The following is a 26,557-nucleotide window of genomic DNA, read 5'->3' as shown; positions in this document are numbered from 1 at the left end:
ATTTAACTCAGAAATCCTTCAAACCTGATCAATAATGTTCCAGCTCTCAGATTTTCCTCCAAATGGAAACTACTGTTAAGGATCACCTGACTGTAAATGTCCAAAAGGAACACTAGGTTCCCCATAATAAGATCACTGTTGCTAGGGTTGGTACCATTGGTGTGACTTGTGTCATTAATATCTTAATGAAGGATTTGGTTGGTGAACTTGCTCTCAGTGATGTTATAAAATACAAACTAAAAGGAGAGATAATGGATCTCCAACATGGCGGCCTTTTCTTCAGCACACCAAAAATTGTCTCTGTTGAAGACTATAGTGTGGCTGTAGAATCAAAGCTGATTGTTGTTATGGCTGGGGACATGTTAGCAGGAGGGAGAAAGTTATCTTAACATGGTGCAGTGCAATGTGAATATTTTTAAATTCATCATTCCCAGTATTGTTAAGTACAGCTCTAGTTGCAGGCTGCTTATTGTTTCAAATCCAGTGGATATTTTGACATATGTGTCCTGGAAGCTAAGTGACTTTACTTAAAACTGTGTTATTGGACACGAGGAGGTGGCATTTAATTAGACTGGCAGATGGCATCTTCCAACTCAAAAATACTGACTTTATGCAGCTTGGATTCTGCCCCTTTACATTACCTAATGGAGGAGAGACTCACTCAGTGTCCATTCTTAAAGTTGTCATGGAGACCCCGGTGTTCCTGTGTGGAGCAGTGTGAATGTTGCCCTTGTTTTGACTGCTATAGGAACTGGTGCTGATTAAAGGATTGGAAAGATGCTCATAAATAGGTTGTTGAAAGTACTTATGAGGTGATCAAGCTGAAGGGCCATTGGCTTGTCTGGGGCAGATCTGGCAGAAAGTCTTAGGAGAGCAAATCCAATTTTCACCATGATTATTTCTCACTTTCTTTCATTTTTTTCTTTTATTTGAGTCTTTTTATACAAAATGAACAGTATGGCAAGGTTTTACATAATTGTACATGTATAATTTATATTTGATTGCTTGCTATCTGGAGGAGAAGCAGGAGGAGGGGAAGGACAGAAGGAGGGATAAAATGTGGAATTCAAAATTTAAAAGATCTACAAATATTAAAAATTGTTTTAACATGTAACTGGGAGAAATTGCATATGTGTATATATACACACATATGTAAATGGTGTCTTCCTTGAGGCAGCATGACGTTTCAAATGAAAATAAAACTGAATCCTCAGGAGAAGGTTTGTTTAAAAAAGATTACCAATACTCTAGGGAATCTAGAAGAAGGTCCATTTTAAAGTCTTTTAATGTGCTGCTATTTTACTGTCTAAAGAATATGACAGTGGTTACGAGATTTTATATAATGTGCATTTCAATTAGGTCAAATCCTTCCTTTGATTAGTGATTCAGCACCAGAAATATAAAAGCTATAAAACACACTCTAGTTTCTTCCCAAAGTTAGAAATGGGGAACAGTACAGTGTAACTACTACTTGTTATACCTGTTGCGAAGTGATGCTGGATGTGACTTGTACAGTCTTGAAGCAGTTGCTATAAAACAGAAACAACACCCCACAAGTATATGCCCTGTAGGTGTTCCCATAGATTCTGAAGACAACTTTTGGTCCCTTGTCACAAGACACCATATAGTAATGTTTTGTTGATGCATTGATTACCTTTAGGCTCCCCTTCATTAGGGTTCCATAGATTGACCCTTTGTATCACCTTTCCGGAAGACATGATTTTATGTGTGTGCGTGTGTAGGTATACTTCAATAGTTATACATTTTCACATTGTATCAAAAGATCAATATGTGGACAATGATGCAACAATTCCTCATATCATAATAACTTCAAAACTGAATCAACAATAACTAGTTAAAAAATCATGAATAAATAAATGATATATTAAACAAAAAAGATCGCCATCCTCTCCTCTCCTCCCTCCCTCCCTCCCTCTCTCTCTCTCTCTCTCTCTCTCTCTCTCTCTCTCTCTCTCTCTCTCTCTCTCTCTCTCCCTCCCTCCCTCCCTCCCTCCCTCCCTCCCTCCCCCTAAAAAATCCAGAACAATACTCTTTAGCCTATTAGTCTACATTTAATCTCTTGTAAGAAAAAAATTTAAAATATAAAGGAATTCTAGGTTAAAAAATAATTGACAAAGGATAACTAGGTGGTACAGTGAATAGAGCACTAGCCCTGGAGCCAGGAGGATCTGAGTTCAAATCCAACCTCAGACTACTTGATATTTATTAGCTCCTTGGGCAAGCCATTTAACCCTGTCTTGCAAAACAAATAAATAAATTGAAAATTTAAAAAATGACACAAATCTACTAGTTTACCATTAATTTGACAAAGTAGTTATCTGCTACTAGTTAACAAAATTGTAAAAGACCAGCCCTAGGTTGAGTTTTGGTAAGAAGCTGATTTTCATTTACCAATAAATAAAGTGTCTTGTAGTTGCCTTTGCTATAATCTATATACTAGTTTAAAATTGGGACAATTTAAATTAGTTTCAGACTGAAAATGAAGGGGTTAATTTTGCTTTGTGCCATACCCAGTCAGTGGGCTAAATTTGAGGGTTCCCTAGCTGTGTGATAGTGTATGAGTCATTTAAATTCTTCGAGTCTGTGATCCTGAGTTCTATTGGAGAGAGTCCCAGAAAGAAAAGCTGTGGTCATCATGTCCAGGAGCAAGCAGTTCTGAACACTCCAGGGATCATACAGAGGGCAGGGTTGAGAATCTACTTGTTTTTGTAGGCCAGAATCTGTAGGACATTTCATTCTTTTCCTAGGGGATGAAGCTTTGGGGAGAGGGAGAGGGAGAGGGAGAGGGAGAGGGAGAGGGAGAGGGAGAGGGAGAGGGAGAGGGAGAGGGAGGAGAGGGAGAGGGAGAGGGAGGAGAGGGAGAGGGAGGAGAGGGAGAGGGAGAGGGAGAGGGAGAGGGAGGAGAGGGAGAGGGAGAGGGAGAGGGAGAGAGTCATTTGTCCCTGGTGTTGGCCAGATTAGAATTCTGTGATGTCCCGCTCTTCATTTGGGATGCCTCAAAGGCTTGCAGTCCAAAGCAATATTTGTAGGCCTTAAACCTTCCACCTTTTATATATTTCTTCAATTTCTTCAATGAATTGGTGGATCTCATTCTTCCTGCTCTGTCCTGAAAGGCAATTTAATATTTACTAATCTTGGTTAAGATCTCTCCTTCTGGGGGTCCCAGTTCCTTAGTAGGAACTAATACAGTGTTTAAAATACACTGTGTATAAAATGCAGCAGTTGCACTATCACATCATCTCTGGGTCTGGGCCTTTATTATAAGGATGCTGCATAGTCATCATGGCCTTGGCAATTTCCATTTTGAAATATCCCTCTTTGATGATGCTTTCAGTTATTATTTCATTTGACTAGATTGAGTGGCTGTTTCATCTTTTGCCCTCATCTGTTTTGGGATTGTTGTAGAAGTAGATTATTATTTCTTATTTTATACAGCTATCCAGTATTCTGGCCACAGCAATTCACTCAACTTCTCCTGTCTCTGACATGTCCTCCTGTCCATTCTCGTTGCTCAGAAGCCTAGTGATCTTGGTTCCAGAGTGAGAGGACAGGAAGTGTTCTTTACTCATTCTTACTAACAAAGATACATAAAATCATAGACTTAGAGCTGGAAAGACCTTGGAGGTGATCTAGTCTAATTTCCTCATTTTGCTGACGGGAAAACTGAGAGTCAGAGGATCAGAAGCTGTTGTGTTATCATCTCAAATGGGGACTTTTCATAGAAGGATCTCTTCCGTAAGTATAGAAGTGTCCTACCACTGCTTTGGCCTTCAGTTATTTTATGAAGTCCATTTAAATTTCAAATAGATCCTTCTCTGGTGGTGATGGTCCAGTCCCATATCGCACCTCTTGTCCTAAGTGATCGGTACCTTTGTGGATTATGAGACCATCAAAAGAGGGTCCATAGCTAAATACCCTGATTATTGTGTTTAAGGAACCCAATAAATTGGTTACATATATACAAATTAGAACTACTTGAAGTTATAGTTATTTAAATATGGGTTTTAATAATGACTCTAATTGGGAACTAGCTGTCCTTTTCATGAGCATGTCATAGCAATATAACATGGAAGCTTTCTTTTAATGCCCTAATTCATGTTTTTAAAAATGTTGTCCCTTTTTATCCTTATAACCCTTTTAATTACCTGCTTCCATATATTCTCAATATCTGTAACCCCCTTAATTATTTTAGTTTTTTCAGCTTGTGAGGCAGCTATTTGCCTCGCACTAGCGGTCAAAATCTCCACTACCCCTAAACTTTTTTCTTTTCTCTCTCTCTCTCTCTCTCTCTCTCTCTCTCTCTCTCTCTCTCTCTCTCTCTCTCTCTCTCTCAGATTATATAATATTATATAATAGCTATATTATATAATAATATAATATAATATATATATAAATAATATATGTTATATATATAATAATATATATTAATATAATATATATTAATTATATTTATATATATATTAATTATATATATTATTATATATTTATATAATATATATTAATTATATATATTAATATAATATAATATATATATATATTAATAATAATATAATATATATAATAATATATATATTATATAATAGCTGATTTAAACTCAGCTATTCCTGACTTCAGGGCTGGTGCTCTATCCACTGCTCCACATAGCTGCCCCTAGACTTTTTTTTTTTTAAAGGCAGTTATTAACGGTGGTGAGAACTTTACATAATTTCAGGAACCACACATTGAATTCTTACTGTTCACCCAACATAATTATATAAAGTGAAATAGTCAAACAGACCCTGCCATGACACATCTTTCCTAAAATACTAACCTATATGTCCATAGCTTAATTGTTTGCTTTATAATTTTGAAACAATGCTTGGCACTGAGTCATACCATGTTGGTTGTCAGTCAGGAGAAAATAAACATTCTTCTGGAACCTAAACGCTCTGGCTTAATATTACCCCACTTCTCTAAAGCAACACAATTCACTTTTAACCTTGAAGTAGGAGACCGCAGAGGGCTTGATAATTTTTCCATTTTCCTACTGATATTCCAAGTTATTTTGGAATGAAAATTCTTAACTTTACTACTATTTTAGTTGTTGTCCTAACTATTATATAAAATCCGATCCCATAATTGGCATTTAAGATAGTGAAAACTGTGGGTCCAAATTTATGTTTATAGAGAAAGAGTCGTTATGAATTGAAACTATTTCACATTAACTCTAATGGCTTTAGACATGTATTTGGTTTCTAGGTTCATAGCAGTCAGAAATGAATCAGAAAGATACAGGGCTCTCTACAATCTTAGTTGCAAATTTCAGCCTTAATAAAACTTGGAATTCTGTTTTGGAACACTGCTATTTATAAAGACTTAGAGGCTGGAGGACCTTCCCATCCCCCCTCCAAATTCTGCCTTTAACATATATAATTATTATTTTTTTTATTATAGCTTCTTATTTACAAGATCTATGTATGGGTAATTTTTCAGTATTAACAATTGCAAAAACCTTTTGTTCTAACTTTTCCCCTCCTTTCCCTCATCCCTTCCCCCAGATGGCAGGTTGACCAATACAAACATATATAAAATTTAAAAATATACACATACATATGTATACATATATATTACATTAATATACTCTATATATTCATATCCTGAGAGTGGGGGAAGGAGAGGGAACAAGCATTTCTTTTTTTTTTCTTTCTACTTAACAGTATTTTATTTTATTTTTGACAGTTACATGTAAAGATGGTTTTCAACGTTCACTTTTATAAGTTTTTCAGTTCCAATTTTTCTCCCTCCCTTTCCTCCCTTTCCTCAAGATGTTAAGCAGTACAATATATAATACATGTACAATTATAATATTTAAATATTAATCATGCTCTGAAAGAAGAATCAGAACAAAAGGAAAAAAAATCACAAGAAACAAACAAAAAAGTGAAACTAGTGAGCTTTGTTCTGCATTTAGACTCCATAGTTCTTTCTCTGAATGAAAATAACATTTTCTGTCATGAGACCTTGGAATTGTCTTGGATCATTGCATTGCTGAGAAAAGCTAAGTCTATCAAAGTTAATCATTGTACAATGTTGCTGTTACTGTTTATAATGTTCTCCTGGTTCTGCTTACTTCACTCAGCATCAGGAGCAAGCATTTCTTAATCTTTTTGGGGGGATGGTAAACAAATTTTATTTTCTATGAACCCTTTCTCCCCATACCTTCACTCACTCACCACTATGTGATTTTAATGCTACTCACCTCTCATTAATTTTTGCAAGATCACAGATAAACACTCAGGCCCATATCAATAGAGCATAGCTAAATCATTTCAATGAAAAAGCTCCAATTCTCTTAGTCCAGAATTCAAATGATGTTATTTATAGGTTAGTTAGCTGATTATCTGAATTTTCTCCTTCCTTCCCTCCTTCCTTCCCTCTTTCCCTCCCTCCCTTCTTCTCTTCCTTCCCTCCTTTCCTCTCCCTCCTTCTCTTCCTTCCTCCCCCCTTTCCTCCCTTCTTCCCTCCCTTTTTCCTTCCCTTCCTTCTTTCTTCACCATTCATTTTTTTGAATTACAATTTTTTTCTCCTTATCTGTCCCCACTCCAAGACAGCAAGCAATCAGATATAGATTGTACTTGTACAGTTATTTTAACCATTTCCATATTTGTCATATTGTGGAAAAAAATCAGAACAAAAGAGAAAAAAAACAACAAGAAAGAAAAAGGACACAGAAACAGGCGAAAACAGTATGCTTCAATTATCATTTATAGTCTTCTCTCTGGATGCAGATGGCATTTTCCATCTCATGTCTTGGATCACTGCATTGCTGAGAAGAGCTAAGTCTATCATAGTTGATCATCATATAATGTTGCTGTTACCATGTATCTTTCTCCTGGTTCTGCTCACTTCATTCAGATTAGTTCATGTAAGTCTCCCCAGGCTTCTCTGAAATCATCCTGCTGGTCATTTCTTACAGAACGGTAATATTCCATAATTTATTCATGTACCATGTTTGGTATACCATAATTTATTCAGCCATTCTCCATCTATTCAGTTTCCAGTTTCTTGCCACTACAAAAAGGGCTGCCACAAACACTTTTGCACATGTGGGTCCTTTTTCCTCTTTCATGATCTCTTTCGGATAAAGAACAAGTAGTGGCAAAGTTGGATCAAAAGGTATGCACAGTTTTATAGGCCTTTGGGCATAGGCAGCATCTCTTAAGCTCGTAGTATGTGCTGGGCACTATGCCAAGTGCTTTATAGCTGTTATCTTATTGTCATGTGATCCATATACACAAGATACTTAGTCTTCTAATGTATCAGGTTTTTTTTTTTTTTTTTTTTAAAGAGACTTTAAGGATAAAGGAGAATCTCCTCTGTTGTTGGTAGAGGGAGTTTCCTCTCCTGGCATTTTCTATGTCATTTCTCACTGGTTGTGTCCAAAACAAATTAACAAAAAATACATAAAGGGGCTATGATATATGCATGTCTGTTGATTGTGCCTATTATAGAAAATAAAATAACTAGCTTTTGAGTGGGAAGAATCTTCATGTTTTGTGTTTGTATCTCTAACATCTGGCACATTGCCTTGTATATGGTTGGCTCTTACTTAGTGCATATTTCTTTAAAAAATTGAAATTAAAGGTATAAACCTTATCAAAGAATATATCATCATATATTCTTTTAACATATTATTAAAATATATTAATATTTATTATTATAAATAATATAATATATTATATAATAATAAATAATAAGTGAATAAATTATAAATAAACAATGACAGTAATTATAATTATAATATAATACTATAAATATTATTATATTAATATAATTATATTATTTATTATTATATTAATATAAATATTATTAAAATATTATTTTAAAAAGTGAAATTAAAGGTATCATATATCATCATATATTCTTTTAACATATTAAAATATTATTATTAATATTTATTATTATATTATTATGTGAAATTAAAGGTATAAACCTTATCAAAGAATATATCATCATATATTCTTTTAATATATTATCAAAGACATAATTGTCCCTCCTTTGCTGATGATAGGATTATATACTAAAAATTTACCAAAGAATCTTTGAATTGAATTGATTTGAATTGAACTCAGAGGTCTCTAGGAACAGGAATCCTTCCTTTGGCATCCCTGACACCTGGTTATCTCACTACCTGTGCAAGGGCCCCCACTTGGGCCCAGCCTCATCAGTTAAGTGAGCAGGGCGATGCATTGAGCTGTTCGAGGAGATAATGATAAAGGCATTCTAAAAGGAAGAAGGGATTCCATAGTGCCCACCTTGCTACCTGCCCTCCTCCACGCTTTTGATAGATGCTCAGGACTGCATTTTTCCTCACTTCTAGAAATACACTTTTCTGGGCTTAGCTAGGCTGGTATACAAAGCATAGAAGGACAGTTTAATAAACCTGTACTTCCAGCTAGGGCTTGTGCCCAGCATGACCTTGAGAAATGTAGGAGTCACTACTGTGCTACCCTGGAACATTAGAATCAGGCTATAGGGGAGGAAGTTAGAAACTGTGGAGTGATCATAGACCAGTGCTATTGAAGAGTAGTAATAACAGCTAGCATTTACATAGTGCTTTGCTTGCATTATCTCAGTTAATACTTACAACAACCCTGTGGTATAGGTGCTATTATTATCCTCCTTTTTCAGTGGAGGGAAGCCAAGGTTGAACGGGATTAATCGAATTGTTGAAGGCCACTGACATTTTTTAACTGAAGTCTTCTTGACCTTAAGCCTAGTATTTTTTCCACGGAGTCACCTGGCTGCCTTAGGCCCTGTGCAGTCACTGAGAAGAATTTATATTTCTTCAGTCCTTTGGAGTGAGCGTGAGCACATGAAGAGGAACATAGCTTTATTTGGACTAAGATCAATTGAAGGGTGTCTGTCATGTGGTGGTGTGACTTTGCTTTAAATTTTTTTGTATACTTGGGTCCTTTTCACCAATTTATTGATATATGGTGGAATTTCAAAGTAGTTTCAGTTCCAATTTCTTGTTTATTAGTGGTTTGAAGAATTTTTTTTTCACATAACCAATGATAACTTGTATTTCTTTCTTTGAGAACTTCCTGCTCATACCTTTTGATGATTTATCTAATGGGGAATGGCTTTTGTTTTTATATATCTTACACATCAGATCTTTATCAGAGAAGCTTATTGACGATGCAAAGGTTTCAACACCTAATAATAATAATTATAGCTAGCTTTTACTTAGAACTTAAGGTTTACAAAGTATCTTATATGTTATATCATTTGAGCCTTCATTTTATTTTATTTTTTCTAAACCTCTCATTTTCAAAAATTTATTTTTATTATTTTTTAAAATTAAGTATTTATTTATTTTTCTTCTTTTTCAACTGAACAAGAAAAAGGAATCTGTTATGATGAATAAGTATGGTTAAGCAAAACAGATTTCCAGATTTGGACACATTCAAAAAATCTGCCTCATTCTGTATTTCAAGAGTGTCACCTCTCTTCCAGTAGGCAGCACCTTCAGATGTGGATACTTTGGTTCAGAGAAAGTATGACTTGCTCAAGCTCATACTAGTTAGTGGCAAAACCAGGACTAGAATTCAGGTCTCCTGATGTTATCCCAGGGGTCTTTTCATGAAATATTTATTTTTACTTCCCAAGGAGATAGGGTGGGGTTGGGATAGTATAGAGTAAATGATATGTAATCTATACGCAATACTATTTTGGTCATGGCGTGGGCAAGCTTAATGAAAATGTCTCTAAGATTGTTAATTTAATTTATTTTATTTAAAAAAAAACATTCAACAAGCATTTATTAAGCACCTACTATATAATAGATATTATATTAGCCACTTGCAACACAATGACCACAACAAAACAATCTTGACCAGATTGTTAATTTTTTGAAGCCATTTTCAAGGTCGAATTAAAAAGTACACAAAAACGTGTGAGTATATGTATATAGGCATGTGTATATGTAGATACACATATACCCACATACAGATATACATATATACAATAATATATAGATAAACAGACTCAAACACACACATCCATATATATTTTAGAGGGATAAATCTTTTTAAACAGAAGCATTTACAATTTACTTGTTTGTTTGTTTTTTTCCCCAGAATCAGGCCTATTCTACCAACCAAGTCTATCCTGCTTCTGTCTGGAGAACGTGGCTGTGGGAAGTCAACATTAATTGCAAGTTGGGTGAATTCTTACAGAGAGAGAAATCCCGACACATTAGTAATCCCTTATTATATAGGAAGCAGCTGTGACCGTAGCGACATCATGTCTGTGATGCATTACTTCATCACTGAATTACAGTACAAGCAATTTGGTAATTATAGAGTTTGGGAAATTGCTTCATAAAAGCATATTGGGTGGTATTCTGATATCAGCATTTTTTTTTCCTGTGTCTCCTCATCCCACCCAACTTTCTCCTAATTTAAGCTATCTACCTTATTCACTTTTTTACTTCTTCACTCACCAAATTAATCCTCTCCTACCCTATGTATTTTTCTACTAATATTTACATAATTCGTGAAGTTTTGCAAAGTGCTTTCCAAGTATTATCCCATTTGATCCTCATAACAACCCTGTAAGGTAGTTGTTTTGCTGTCCTATTTTACAGATGAGGAAATTGAGGGACAGAGAGATTAAGGACTTGCCACACAGCTAGGAGAATTTACATTCTTCCTTACTACAAGTCTGGGGCTTTATCTGCTAAGCCATCAGACAGGCTCAGATGGGATTAATTATTTACAAAAGTGATCTTTCCCAAATATACCAAAATAGGATTGGTTGAGTCTGGAAAAGTGATAGATTGGAATATGTTTACTCTTTTGTTCCAAAGGTTAATTGTCAGTTTCTCAAAAGCATCCTTTCACGAGTTAAGATTTTCCCTCATTAAGAAAAGCAGGTGGGGGCAGCTAGGTGGCGCAGTGGATAGAGCACTAGCCTTGAATTCAGGAGGACCTGAGTTCAAATCTGGTCTCAGACACTTAACACTTCCTAGCTGTGTGACCCTGGGCAAGTCACTTAATCCCAGACTCAGAGAGGGAAAAAAAAGAAAAGAAAGAAAAGCAGGTGATTAAATTATACAAATCATTAGGCTGCATTAGGCTGAGTGCAGAAGTGTTAACACATAGGTGAATCCATGAATATTTTTGATCATTCAACTACTCTTTGTTTTTAAATTCTAAATTTAATTCTAAAAATACAGCAAAAACTCTTATTTATTTCTCCCTCCTATTTGCCCTAATTGGAAAAAAAGGAAATCTTTCTAATAAATATGCAAAACAAATTCCCAAATAAGAACTCCTTTTTAAATTTCTATTCTGGTGAAAAATGCTATTTTAGAACTTAACAAGTTGAGTAGCTTTATCTTTGAGTCAGAAAAGATTTCTTTTGGGTACCAGAAACCATCTTGTCATCAATGGAAACCACTATTGTAGAGGTGAGGTCTATAGGGATCTGAGAAGGGCAGGAAGTGTGCCTGTTGTAGAGGGACTAGAACTCTCTTCTCCATTTTCCTAGATTGCAGGGTGTGGGCAGTGTGGTGGAGCAAAATTTGCAGCCTAGCCAGGAAGAGGAAGGCGAGGGCATTGAATTTGGCTGAGAAAGCTCTGTTGGGTCACAGGGACCAAGTCTGAGCCACAGAACCAGGCAGTCTTGGAGAATGACCCTTCTTGGAAGGAGAGCGTCTATCTCCTGGAAGGCCTTCTGATGCGAGTTCGTGGGCTTGGGGAATGGACATCTTAGATGCAGAGAATACTTTAGTCTTTGCCCCTTGCTGCCCATGGCTTGTTCAGCCTGAGCAGTATCTGGTCCTGAGCATCCCTCGGCCAGGAAAGTTCAGGATCTGAGACGTAGGAGCCTATGGAGTCCAACCTCTGCCCCCCTCACCTTAGAAAGAAGACACTGAGATCTGGAGACGCTGGCTGACCAGCTCAGGCGTGGGACCAGATAAGGACTGCTAAGAATAAGGACCAGAGCTGGACTGGGATGTGGGACTGCTTCTCCAGCTGCTGTTTTCTTCCGCTCCACCCATGGCCCTCCTTCCCAGCCCCAGGATCTTAGTGAAAATTGAGCAGCCTTCGGTGGCCTCTTCCACCTGCCCTTGTATAGAGCCTCCCCCATACCAAGCAAACCAAGAGTGATGTTCCCTCTGGCTATTCTCCCTTCTTGGCAGATTTCCTTGCTGTGGGATCAAGTCTGTTTCCATGAACCAGCTTAGTGTGTTATTCACAGGAGAGTGTGCTAAGCTTCTAAAACATTGGTAGCAATAATTCACATTTTGTTTACAAAGCACTTTCTTTCCATGAGTAGTATATTCTTGTCATTCCTGCTTGCCAGATGAGGAAGCTGAGGCACAGAGTGGGGAAAGCCACACAGATATCAAGTCTCAGAGATAGGATTCAAACTTGGTCTTCTGAGCTCTCTTCCATCTGCCAGTGATATCTGATAGGAGACCAGAATAGCCAATTAAAAGGCGAACCATTTCATCCAGCTGGGCGTTTAATGCCGTAAAACAAGTTGGGCTGATTTTTCCCTGAGTGACTGTATGCTTTGACATTGCGAAGGGATGTTCTCCATGGGAAGCTGGGTCATTTGCTTTTAGGTGAATCCATCTGACTTTGTCCAGAGAGTTGTTTAGGGCCCTCTTCAAAGCCTTTAATGTTTTTTAAAAGACTGTTAAAAACAAAAGCCTCCATAAAGTCTTACCCTGATGCCTTAGCATGACAGGGAGGTTTCCTTAAGTTTTCAGAAGCTGTTCCCAAGGTCTACCAAGTTCTGACAAGTTCTACCAAGCTGGAAAAACTTCAAATACAGCCTAGCCAGTTACCTGAAGACCCATTTTAGTCAAGTGCAGAGAGGCTCAGAGCATTAGTTATACATTATTGATAAAATAAAATAAAAATTACATTGGGTGAAAAATATTTGGCTGTGTCGATCTGTGGACATCATCCTGTTTTAAACAAGTTAAATTTACAGATGTCCAGTGGTAATTGAAGATGCAAGACTGGAGATCAGCAAAGAGTTTAGAACAAGAAAGGTAGACCTGAGAATCATCAGCATAGGATTGGTAATTCAATCCATGGGAGGTTATGAAATCACCAAGAATAAGAAGAGAAGAGGGTCCAGACAGAATCCTGAGGGATTCCTCTGGCTACAGACCCAACAAAGGAGACAGAGAAGGAGCAGCCATATAGGTAGGAGGAGAACTAGGATTGAGACGGGGTAAAATATGCAGAATGGCCTTATGGGCCTGAGTGTCAGCCCCTTAAGTAATGGTGATGGAATGGTATAAATGGGTTTGGAAAAAAGCAGATGTTATCAGCTTTTAGATTGACTATAAATTGAAACTTAATTGGTAATATTTCAGGTGTAACAGCTCTTCCTATCTACTGGTTCATTTCCACTACCTACTACCTTACCTATGTTTCTTCCAACTTGAAAAAGTCATACTGTGATCTTTCTGTCTCTCCTAGCTCTGGTCCTTTATCTATTATGCTTTCTGTAGTGACACTCTTCAAGAAGACCATCTATACTGGGTACCTCCACTTTCTCTCTCCTCTTTTTCTCAGACTTTTACAATCTGGCTCTCTCTACCAGATTGACTCTCAGCAAAATTATCAATGATTTCTTGCTAAATCTGGCAGTCTTTTTCTCTTTTTTTATTAAAGCTTTTCATTTTCAAAACATATGCATGGATAATTTTTCAACATTGACCCCTGCAAAATTTTGTGTTCCAAATTTCCCCCTCCCTCCCAACCCTCTCCCCTAGATGGCAGGTAATCCAAAGTATGTTAAACATGTTAAAATATATGTTAAATCCAATATATGCATACATATTTATACAATTATCTTGCTGCACAAGAAAAATCAGATCAAAAAGGAAAAAAATGAGAAAGAAAACAAAATGCAAGCAAATAACAAGAAGAATGAAAATGGTATGTTGTAATCTACACTCAGTTCCCACAGTCCCCTCTCTTCATCACAAGATCATTGGAACTGGCCTCAATCACCTCACTGTTAAAAAGAGCCACGTCCATCAGAATTGATCATCATATAATATTGATGTTGTTGGATACAATAATCTCTTGGTTCTGCTCATTTCACTCAGCATCAGTTCATGTAAGTCTCTACAGATCTTTCTGACATCATCCTGCTAATTGTTTCTTACAGAACAATAATATTCCATAACATTCATATACCATTTATTCAGCCATTCTCCAATTGATGGGTATCATCAGTTTCTAGTTTCTTGCAGTGGCAAGAAACAAAAGGGCTGCCATAAACATTTTTGCACATGTGGGTCCCTTTCCCTCCTTTAAGATCTCTCTGGGATATGAGCCCAGTAGGAATACTGGCAGCCTTTTAAAAAATCCTCATTCTCCCAAGTCTTGGACACTTGATCACTTTCACTCTCCTCCTTGATTCTCTTTTCTCTTCAGGTTTTTGACACATCCCTCTTAATCCTGGTTCTCCTCCTACCTATATGGCTGCTCCTTCTCTGTCTCCTTTATTGAGTCTGTAGCCATAGGTGTCCCTCAGGGTTGTGTTCTGGACCCGCTTCTTTTCTTATTTTTGGTGATCTCATAAACTCCCATGGATTGATTTACCAATCCTATGCTGGTGATTCATAGGTCTACCTTTCTACTTTTAGCCTCCTTGCCTGACCTCCAGTCTCACATCTCCAATTGCCACTGGACATTTGTAAATTTAATTTGTTTAAAACAATTCATTATCTTTCCCCCTAAATCCTCCCCCTCCTGTCTTTCCTGTTATGCTGAGGACACTATCCTCCCAGTTCCTCAGACTCACAACTTAGGAGTCATCCTGGACTCCTCACTATTTTTGACCCACCCATGTCTAAACCATCGCCAGTGCCTATGATTTCCCCTTTGCAATATCTCCTTTCTCTCCTCTGACCTCCCTTTCCCCCAGCCCTGGTGATAAGCCCTCCCTTATCACCTCATGTCTGGACTATTGCAATAGTTGCTTATGGCTCTGCCTGCCTCAAGTCTCTCTCTCTTTTAATGAATTCTACATTCAGCCACTAAAGTGATTTTTCTAAAGCACAGATCTGATGTTATCATCCCCCCTACTCAATAAACTCTAGTGGCTCCCTATTGCCTTTGGGACCAAATAAAAAAATCCTCTATTCAACATTTAGACACCTTTTCTTCCCTTCCCATCACCTTTTTAGTCTTCTTCCACCTTGCTCCCCATAACATACTCTTCCATCTAGTGACATTGGTGGCCTTCTTGTTCCAAAAACAAGACACTCCATCTCTTGATTAATTAATGGATCTTTTTTTCCCCCCTGGATATTCAACATAACTGGAATGATCTTCCTCCACATTACTACTTCCTGGCTTTCCTGACTTCTTCAAGTTCCAGCTAGAATCCCATGTTCTACAGGAAGCCTTTAGTAACTCCTTTTAATCCTAGTGCCTTCTCTCTATTAAATATTTTTTATTTTCCCTGAAAATATATCTTGTCTGTATATATTTCTCTACTTGCCCCCCTCACCCTTATTAAGATTGTAAACTACATGAAGCAGAAACTGTTTTTTGCCTTCTTTTTGTATCCCCTGGCACAGGATAGGCACTTAATAAATGATTATTGATTAATAAATGAATGACTCCTGTAAGATAATGTGAGCCATATCAAAATTGATATCCTCAAAGCAAATTAATTTACAAGATACAGGTAGTTGCAGATGCCCTGAAGGATGGCACTACTTAAAGGGATAAATAAGAGACTTGGAAGAATTAATTTCACTGGGAATTCAAAAGAACAAATACATAGAAAATAGTACAGATTTGTCAGAGCTTCTTTAGAGTAATATCCTCTTATCACTAGTGGGAACAGAAATACCACTTTTGGACTCAACAATTCAGTCCTTGATGTACCATTTAAGGAAGCAGGAATGGCACTTAAGAAGATTAACTAAATAGAACATTTAAACCAGACCAAAAACACACAGAAGTAGTGTATACTAGAGGTGACAAAGCTTGAAAGAACTTATTGAAATGCTTAAAGGGAGGCTATCAAAAGAATGGAAAAAATAGTATAAAATAGCATACTCCAAGAAGTAGAGAAGACATCATTAACTACTGACCTATATACATACTTTCTCATCTTTATGAAATTTTTATGAGAATGTTATGCCCACATATTTAACTTGGCTTTTGGAAACAGTTTTCTATAGCAGTTCCAATTTTTCTAGGTACATAATTGACTAATAAAGGAAGAAATTGTAAGACTCTCTGATTTATATTGTTGGTTGACTTAAAGTATGGAATTGCAAAAAGGCTGCCTTAAAAATATTGTCCAAGAATATTTCCCATACATATGTTAAAAAATACAATACTTGAAATATATAATGGCAGATATAATTTTATTTCATCCATTTATGTTAGTGTAGCATGAACCATAAAACAGAGAGACTTTTAAAAAAAGCATTTTCTACTCTCATAGAGCACTGGAGAATTCAAGTGGAAGAAGGATTTCCTGTAGTAATGGTGGCCTCTATTTTTTTTTTTTTTTTCTATTTGTTAGTAACACTGTACTGATTGCGTCAAACTTTAAAATAAGAGTTCTTAATCTGGGGTGCATGAACCAATTTCATCATAAAACCAACTGTAAATTTTCTTTATTAGTTCAATAGTGTTTTTACTTTCATTTTATTGATCTCCCGTTTTACAGAATTTCAAATTTGGTATTTAATTGGGGATTTTTAATTTGTTCTTTTTCTAATATTTTTAGTTGCATTCCCAGTTCATTGATCTTCTCTTTATTTTATTCAAGTAAGCATCTAAATTTCCCCTAAGAACACCTTTTGCTGGATCCCATAAATTTTGGTATGTCGTCTCTGATTGTTTCTGTGATTTGTTGTTTCACCCACTCATTCTTTAGGATTAGATTATTTAGTTTTCAATTAATTTTTGGTCTATTTCTCCCTGGCCTTTTATTACATGTAATTTTTATTGCATCAAGATATATTTACTATTTCTGCATTCCTGCATTTGATTTTGAGGTTTTTATGCCCTAATTCATGGTCAATTTTTGTGTAGGTTCCAGAGAAAAAAACTATATTCCTTTCTGTCCTTTTCAGTTTTCTCCAAAGATCTACCATACTTAACTTTTCTGAAATTATATTTACCTCCTTAACTTCTTTCTTGCTTATTTTGTGGTTTGATTTGTCTAGTTCTGATAGAGCAAGGTTGAAATCCTCCACTAGTATAGTTTTGCTATCTATTTCTTCTTACAGCTCTCTTAATTTATCCTCTAGGAATTTGGATGCTATACCAGTTGGTGCATATATGTTTAGTATTGCTATTACTTATCTATAGTACCTTTTAGCAAGATGTAATTTTTTTCCTTATCTCTCTTAATTAGATTTATTTTTGTTTTTGCCTGATCTGAGATCAGGTTTGCTACCCCTACTTTTTTTTTTTTTTTTTTTGACATCAGCTGAAGCATAATAGATTCTGCTCTAGCTTTTTACTCTTACTCTGTATGTATCTCTCTGCTTCAAATGTGTTTGTCTTGCAAACAAGATATTGTTGGATTCTGGATTTTAATCCAGTTTGCTATCTGCTTCCATTTTATGGGAGAGTTCATCCTATTACCATTCACATTAATTCTTTATTTCCCACCATCCTAATTTTTCCAAGTTATACTTTTGTCTTTTCTTTCTCCTTTCCCTCCTAATCAGTATTCCAATTTTGACCATCACCTTTCTCAATCCGACTTGTCCTTTTTTCAGCTCCTCCCCCTTTCTTATCCCTTTCCCCTTCAACTTCTGTTCTCCCTTCTATTAGCACCCCCTTTCCTTTATCCTTTTCTTTCCTACTTCTCTATAGAGTAAGATAAGTTTCAATATCAAACTAAATTTGTCTGATATTTCCTATTTGAGCCAAATCCGATGAGATTAAGGTTCAAGCAATGTTTATCCCCCTCTCTTTTTTCCTTCAACTATGATAGGTCTTTTTTGCCTCTTCTTGTGATGTAATTTACTCCATTTTATCTCTCTTTTCACTCCAAAATCTATTCAGAGGTTTGATTTAGTACTGATTTTAAGGGAAGCCAGGAAGAACTCATAGTGAGTCCTGTCTACTTGCTGTCATCTTGCCTTCATCCCCTTCCCATGAACCAATTTCATTTATTTTTATTTTTTTCAGCATTGTGTGTTTATTTTTATTTGGAAATGAAATTAGAACTTTAAACTATTAATACAAATATAAGATACACACAAAACATTGACAGGTCCTTTTTTAAAATAATTTTTTAAATTGTTCACAAACATTTCCTTCATAATCCAATATACAATAGTGAAATGGTACATCTTTCTTTCAAATCTGCATACAATAGAAAAACAAATGTATATATTATATATGACATTATATATGTGTATATATATGATATATGTGTATATATAGTATATATGATATATGTGTATATATATAGAGTATATATATGATATGTGTGTATATATATATATATATATATATATATATATATATTTTTTTTTTTTACAAAGCTTAGTGGACAGCAGGCAAGTTGACAGTGAACCAATTTTGAAAACAATTTTGATAACTGCATTTCAGTATAGTAGATTTCCTTTGTAATTTTTCTGTCTTTTGTTTTATACATTTGAAAATTCTTAGAAGTTCATTTTTGGCTTCAATGTGGCCAACATCTTGCCCTTTGATACATGTTATAAATGAAGTAGGGTTTATTCTGAGATTCTGAGAAGGGCCCATAGACTTCATCAGACTGCCAAAGAGAATGGATGCATGACACACAAATGACTCAGAACTTTTTGCATTAGGACATTGCAAACATCCTTCAGAAGAGTTTTGTTGAAGTATCCATACAGGAAAAACCAAAATGGATGAAAAGATGCCTATTGATGAGTCTATTGTATGCATTAAGCTGGATAGCCCATAGACTCACCCCCTAAATGTATATATTTTTGACCGACTTGTTGAATGGATAATCAGCTGGGTCCAGAATGGATAAAAAGGAAAAGCGTTGGATTGTCTTTGGGAAATTTTGTAATCCTTTTTTAACAACTTTAGGCTTCTCTTTAATACAAAGATCCATCCTCTTAACATTAATAATCTTTTGTGAAATACTGCAGTCTCTGAAGAAGGGATACTGGAGGGCTATTGGAAGAGCTATTGAGCATTTCACATTGAGCATGAAAAGGCTGCCACATACCACCAATGGAGACTTATACAGGAGGAAGGCGCAGACTCTAATCAGAGAATTGTATGTCTGGAAAAGAAGGTGGGTAACTGAGGGACATCCTCTGTATGTCTTTGAGGACCACATAATTTCTGAAGATTTAGTGGGAGGCCCTCACCCACAGTGGGCCCAGTCACCTGTGGAAGACTTATGAACAAGAACCTCACAAGAGGAGGTATAGATCAGTTATGACTTAATACCACTGGAAAAAGTGTGCATATCAATCAGATTACAGCTCCATGGAAGTATCAGTGGAAGATGCCCTCCTACACTAAAATTCTTCACCCGAAGAGTTAAAGTAATAATCATTTGTCTTAAAAACTTTAATATTATATCTTTCTTTCCTATAAAAGACCCACCAGAAGCAAAACTTCACCTTGTTATTATTAATCTTTTCTCATTCTCCCTTTTAAAAATATTTCCTTGTTCTTCTGGACAGAAAAATATTGATATTTTTTTAAAATGGTCATACAAGTTTGATGATATCAATTTGCATGCTTACTAGAACATGCCATCACATAGAGTAGTACTTATTCTGATTCTCTTTCTTTGTATTCTCTTCAAAGACATGTGCATGACATTTAATGACTTAATGTGCAAAAGGTACCTAAAAATTATGATTCCTGAGCTTTCTGTTGGTAACTTTATTTGCTTAGACTTCAATCTCTCTCAACTGTTATGGAATAGATTTGCTTTTGGGGGAAGAGAAACAATTTGAAATCTGTATCAAGGATGTATAGCACTAGAAGTTTTGATGAGTTTGTCACTTGGTCTTCCCATTGTGATTGGTTGTTTGGTTACATACATCAAGTGTTTTGGGTTCCCTCATAATGACATTTTTTCTGGCCATTCCTAGTAAAGGATTTTTGCAGTGCCGGTGTGGGATCCCAAGATTTGACAGCAGGGCTCAGTAAAAGTAATGTTATAATCAGTGGAATCTTTCTAATCTAGAGTTAAGTAGGAGAATCTCAGAGAGTGGTTGAAGAAGTCTAGTTTTGGGGGATGTGCTCAAAGCTAACCTTGACACCTAGGCAGGTATATCCCATTACCAAATTAGAAAATGTCAAACAAAGAACCTCTCAGGTCATCTAATCCAATCCATATGCAAGAGGGAATCTTCTTTTATGATATCCCTAAGAAATGAGACTTTTTAGGAATCACATTCAGCCTCTGTTGAAAAACTCCAGTGAGAGGGAACTCATACTTCTTGGGTTGGGAGATTCCTTCTCTGAGTCGAGGGGGGAACATGTCATGTGGTATGACTTGTAACTCTTTTAGCTTAACTTTTTAATTTAATTAAAACCATCTTAGACAATGGATGGCCCAGTTATTTAGCTTATCAGAGTTAGTTTTCCCACTTCTAAAATGAGGATTAATATTTCATTTATTGTCTTCCTCGAGAGTTGTTATGAGGAACTTGTTTTGAAAACATTAAGAGCCATTTAATTATGAGTTATAAACGAAAGAGAAATAGATCTTTATATTCTATAGCCTCTTTCATCTAAGGTTTTCAGTCTGCCTTACAGATAACTGGTAGTGAATCTCCATTTGTAAAAAAGGGAGACTTTTGAGATTGGAAATTGATTTTTTTTCAACAGCAAGGCAGGAAATAGAGATCATTTTAGGTCATAAGTCATTATACCACCTAACATATTTTAACAATATTTATAGCATGTATTTTTGTTTTGATATACTTTTGAAATATTCTTGTGAAAAGGAACATATTTTTAATCTAATTTTTGTGCCCTTAGGTACTCGGATTGAAACGGATCTAATTAATGAAGACTCTAAAGTATGGGTTTTTTCACTTCTTGTAGAAATATTTTTAGCCTCCATCAGTTTAAAGCCATGTATATTAGTACTAGATGGAATTGAAGAATTGATTGGTGTTTATGGAATTTCAGGACAGAAGGTACAATTTTCTAAAAAGTTACATTCATTAATGTTTTGTTACTTGAAAATTATTGAAATAATTAAAAATAATATTACACATCATCTTTCTACCCAAATATTTCAAATTTCATTCTTCATGTTAAATGTGATATTGTTGGTAGTTATGCATGGAATAATATCATGGCTAAAAAGAGTTCTAGGATTTGGATATTTCTGTTCCATGCTATCTACCTACATTGCCCTCTCCCCACATGGATGGGTCAAGTTCAACTTGTTCTACCTTTATGTTCCCTATCTTTATATCAGAAAGAATTTTAAATAGGAGAATAAAATTAATTTTCCCATGAGGTATTTAAATGTTGCATAGCATTCTCTTTGAAATAAGTTTAATTATTCTACTTGCTTATGAGAAAACATAACTCTTTAATATAATAGTATTAATGATAGCTACCATTTGTATAGCACTTTTATGTTTTGTCAGTACTTTATGTAAATTATCTCATTTGATCATATGCATTTTTTCTTCCTATGGTTTAGAATGACAATGTTGAATAATTTGTAGCTTGAGAAAGCCCCTCATAGCTGGTGCATACATATTTGCTAAATTTAGCTAGCTAAGGACAACAAAGACATCTCCATAAGAATACTTTTATTTAGTTAATTGTTTAAAAAATTATTTGATGAATATTTTTGTTTTTTCATGACCTTAATTTCTAAGTAGAGTCCTTCCTTACCCAGAGAGCCTTTCATTATGACAAATCATTTTTAAAACAGAGGCAAAAGCAGTTTATTTAGCAAAAGTAACCATTGTGTTGTTAGTTTAGTTTGACATGATAGCTAATATTTCCCAAAGACTGCTTTTGTCCTCCTCTCTTCCACTTCTAAAAAGAAAGGAGGTATATTTAAAAATTTTTTTCTTCAGGCCTAGTTTGATCATTCCCTTTACTTTCTTTCTCCTCCCTTCCCTTCTTTTCCCTTCCTAGCCCCTCCCTTCATTTCCTATCTTTTCCTTTCCTTTTCTCCCCCATCTCTCTCCTTTTTCCTTTCCTCTTCTCTCCTGTCCTTTTTCCCCCGCTAGTGTACTTTTTCTTTACATTGATGTCATTATAATTGTTTCCTTTTTTCTGCTTACTTGACTTAACAGCAATTCACATAATAATAATAATAAAACAGCAACAACTAGCAATTATAGTGGATTAAGATTTCTAAAGCATTTGTAAAAGACGATTTTTTTTTCCACAACCACCCTAGGAAGTAAGTGCTATTGATATCATACTTTTTACACATTATTAAACTGAGGCAAAAAATGGTAAGTTGACTTACCTGACCCTGAAGTCGTGCAAATAGGAAGGATTTGAACTCAGCTTTTATAACTCCAAGTCCAATGATTTCTCTATTGTGCCATCTTATTTTCAAATTTATGATTTCTTCAGTACAATAATACTCAATTATACTAGTACACCAATTTGTTTATAATCCCCCAGTTGATGAGTAGTTCTTTAAGATTTTGATTGATGTTTTTCATTTTTATATTCTCTTTATTTCCAAAGATATTTTCCCCTCCTTCCCTCCCCAGAGGTATCTTTTGTAACAACGATGAAAAGATGAAAAAAGAAAAAACAAATCATAGCTCAACAAAATTAAGCAGCCTGTCTATTCCATCTTTCAAAGCCATAGTCACTTACTTTTGCAAAGAAGGGAGGAAAGTGTAAATAATTCTTCTTCTTTTTAATTGGCTAGAAAACTTGGTCAGTATATAATGACAAAATGTTCAGAGGTTTTGTTTGTTTGTTTTGTTTCTATCTCCACTCTAGTTATTGTCTTTGTTGTTTTCTCTAGCTCTGCTCACTTCACTGTGCTTTAGTTCATGTAAGTCCTATACTTCTCTTTATCATTCACAGCTACTGTTCTTTAGAGGACAGTAATATTCTATCACATACATTACACTTTTAAAAAGCATTCCTAAATAAATGTTAATTGTCCTTTAAAAATATAGATACTTTTCTGTGTCTATATTCAGCCAGAAAAATTTTTAAAGAAAAAGATAGTTATTTGTTACCATTAATTTTTGATACCACATTCACTTCCCAAAGTTCTTTGTGCTGTCTCCACCAAAACCTCTCCTTGGAACAAAGAATGAGATCAAAGCAAAACAAACCTTCTGAACATGCTTTCCCTATTCCATATATATAACCATTCATTTCTCTGCTGAAAATGAGTACGTATTGTGCTCTGCAGTCAGGTTCAGTGATTGCAGTCAATTCTAACACTACTTTTCTTCATTGCTGTGTTTTTTTTTTTTTTTTTATCTTATGGTTGTTGTGTCCATTCTCCTAAATTCTTAACTAAGATGCTAGAACAGCATGTGAAATCAGATAGAGTAATACCGTGTTTGAACTATTTTCTCTCCCTCTTTGCTTGCTATGAGATTATATCAAGTTATTCTAACTTTGAAAAACATTGACAGAATTCTTTTGAAAATATCTTAAAATTTTTAATTTTTTTTGACTTTATCAGGCAAAAGATTTTTCGTGGCTGCCCCCCTCCATTTCCTCTAATTGTAAATTAATCATGAGTACGGTATCCTCCAGTCTCTCTTACAAATCACTGTCTGCCAGATCAGATGTAAAAATAGTGGAGCTCACCATTTCCTCCGATGAAAACACAATTATCAGAATTTTCGAACAGTATCTCACAGTACCTCACAAGAACATTTTTTCTTATCGAGAGAAACATAACTCAAGGAAAAAACCATGCCTAAGTCCTTTGAAAATTGCAATCTTGGCCAATGAGTTTCAAGAATGTCGACTCTACCGAAATGAGTCAGAATGTATTCAGGAATACCTGGAAGTGCTTTCAATTCAGGAGCTGTGGGAATTGATTCTCAAGCGATGGGTTGAGGACTATAGTTGGATTATCAAACCCAAAAAAGTAATGTCAACTCTGCCGGATACTAAAGGCCGTAAGTACGTTTCTTAATGAAAGTTTGCTTCTTGAGTATCCCAAAGCAGTGGTTTGGACAGAGGTGGAGTCTCGGGCCAGAAATAGTCAGGGAAAGGAATGAAGCTGCTCAATTCAATTTGGCAGATCCATTTGTTAAATGCTTACTGTGTATAGAGTACTGTGGTTGGAGATGTGCCATTTGTCCAAACTTCATTAGACAAATCATACAGTCCTCCTGGAGGTCACTGGGTTAGGGAAATGTGCCCTACAAAACCAAGGCAAGCATGACATATAAAATAATACCTGAGAATTACAAAAGACATGTGGAAGCAAATGGAAGTGTTATGGAAGGAAGGACCACGGAGAGAGCGGCTATTCCTAGAGGTGGTAGGAATGGGGGGAAGAGGGGGGAGGAGAGAACTCAAGAATTATTTAGTCCAACCCCCTTATTTTGTAAATAAGTAAACTGAGTCACGGGGAAGTGAAGTGACTTGTCCAAAATAACTCAGATAGTCATCAAAAGTAGTATTTGAACCCAAATCATTTGATTCCAGAGCTGAAGTTTTTTTCTGCCATGCCCTTGTCAGGGAAAACTTTCTGGGAGAGATGCTATTTGAGTGGGCTTTAAAGGAGGGTAGGATTTTTAATAGGCTATGAATGGGAGAGGAGAAGAAGTCAGGAAGGAAGAAGATTGGGGGGATATTTCAGGTCCAAGGGACCTGAGGAAGCAGAGGAAATGTTTGGGGGATGACAAGGAGACAGTCTGGCTGGAATGAAGATCTGCAGAAAATGAGATCTCTGGGACAGGCTGATGCCAGGCCCAGAGGTCCCTCAGAGCCAGACCCAGGAGCTTGGTCTTTGGAGTAAGTGAGGAACCTCAATAGTATCCTGAGGGGGAGAGTTCCTGGATACATCAGGAAGGCTCGTCTCACAGTATGTGAGGTGGGAGGAGAGGAGGAGGCAGGGCCCTCTAGGAGGCCAGACTGCCTGGGGCTCAGGCTGCCTTCTAGGGCGGTGGCAGAAGAAGACTCTTCTTGGATGAAACAAGGGTCCAAGAAGATGCCAGGTTTTACCTGAGGCACTGGGATAAGATGAAGCTGGAAGGAGATGCTTAATTGAGTCAGAAGAACAAGCTTAGTTTTTAACTACTAAAACTGGAGGTGCAGCAGCTGGAGGTCATAGGATCACTTAGGGAAGAGCTGGGCCTTATCAAAGTCAATTAGTCCAAGCCTCTCATTGTATAGGGGGGAAGCTGAAGCCAAGCGATTTGCTCAGGGTCTCACAACTTGTGTCTGAGACAAGATGTGAAAGCCATTCTTCCCTTGTCACAGGTTCGGAGCTTGGGGGAGAGACCAGGCTGGAGATTGAGTTTTGGGGAGCAGTCTCTATAGAAGTAATAAAATGGGGCAACGGGAGTGAACTGGACTGTCCTGAGAGACATTGTAGAGAGAAAAAATCCCAGGGGAGCAGCCACATTCCTGAATGGGGGCAGTTTTGGAAGCCGCTGCCAGGTCAGAGAGAGGGCAGTGTGGGAGCTGTGGCCTTGTGGAGATGTTGAGTGTGAAGACAATGGCTCTGACCATCAATTCAAAGGAATATGGACCGGGCAGCCAGAGCAAATCATTTTTATTTCCATCCAGATTCCCGGGTGCTTTCAGACTTAGAACCCTTTGGGGTATAGGAGCAGGATTGGACTGGCCATTCACTCAGACACGTTGGCAAACAATTCGTGTAACTGACCGCCCTCTAGTGGACCCCATGAAAATAGGAAACAGAACCAAAAGGCTTCATGGCTTTGGTGACAACAAAGAACCCCTGTGTCCCATCACTCAAGAGCCGAGTAGTGATTGAGGTCTTCCATATGTCCTTAACCACCGAGGCTTAGTAGTACAATGAATGAAACGGTCCCTGCTTGTAAGGGAGCGGCGTTCTAATAATTCTAATTATTTCTCACATGAGCCACAGCAGCCAGGCCCCTGTCTGGGCCCTCCTTTCTCTGCACATCCCTAGTAGAACAAAAAGCCAATGAGAATTCCACATGGGGCCGGTCAGTCAAGAAGCGCCATTTGTGCTGAGCACTGGGAGGCAGAAGGCAGCTCTTGGTCTCAAGGAGTACACAAAGTAACAGAAGAAAGGAGGAGAAACTCTGTGCAAAGATGATAGATGCAGATTAGAGCTGGAGAACATATGGTGAAGACACCGATAGAATCTAGCTTCATGTAGTACGATTCCTGTTTGGGGACTTATTTTGGGAGGTGGCCGTCCTACTCTTCAGATCATTCATTCATAGAAATATGAGACGGGGGTTAGGAAATCTTGTATAAAGATGCTAAGTAGGGGTTCCCCTTTTGGTAAAAAAAGCATGCCCCTTTTGGCAAGTGCTGCTAATTTCTAACCTTATTCTGGGTGGTTTTTTTTTTTTTTTTTTTAAATGGTG

General features: G+C 36.5%; 1 protein-coding gene and 1 pseudogene across 1 annotated transcript in view; both read left to right on the top strand.

Annotated features, from left to right (window-relative positions):
• The window catches only part of LOC141544830 (putative tetratricopeptide repeat protein 41), an 81,632-nt gene that overhangs the window by 27,611 nt on the left and 27,464 nt on the right, over positions 1-26,557 (top strand). The window contains 3 exon segments of the mRNA XM_074271423.1: positions 10,143-10,357; positions 21,036-21,196; positions 23,695-24,139. Coding sequence (XP_074127524.1) covers positions 10,143-10,357; positions 21,036-21,196; positions 23,695-24,139 — 821 coding nt within the window.
• Positions 63-1,860, top strand: LOC141542728 (L-lactate dehydrogenase A chain pseudogene; annotated as a pseudogene).

This window comes from Sminthopsis crassicaudata, chromosome 5 (genome assembly GCF_048593235.1).
Source record: "Sminthopsis crassicaudata isolate SCR6 chromosome 5, ASM4859323v1, whole genome shotgun sequence".
Taxonomy (NCBI): domain Eukaryota; kingdom Metazoa; phylum Chordata; class Mammalia; order Dasyuromorphia; family Dasyuridae; genus Sminthopsis; species Sminthopsis crassicaudata.
Note: the sequence above shows the minus strand (reverse complement) of the source record. Positions and strands in the feature narration are given on the sequence as shown.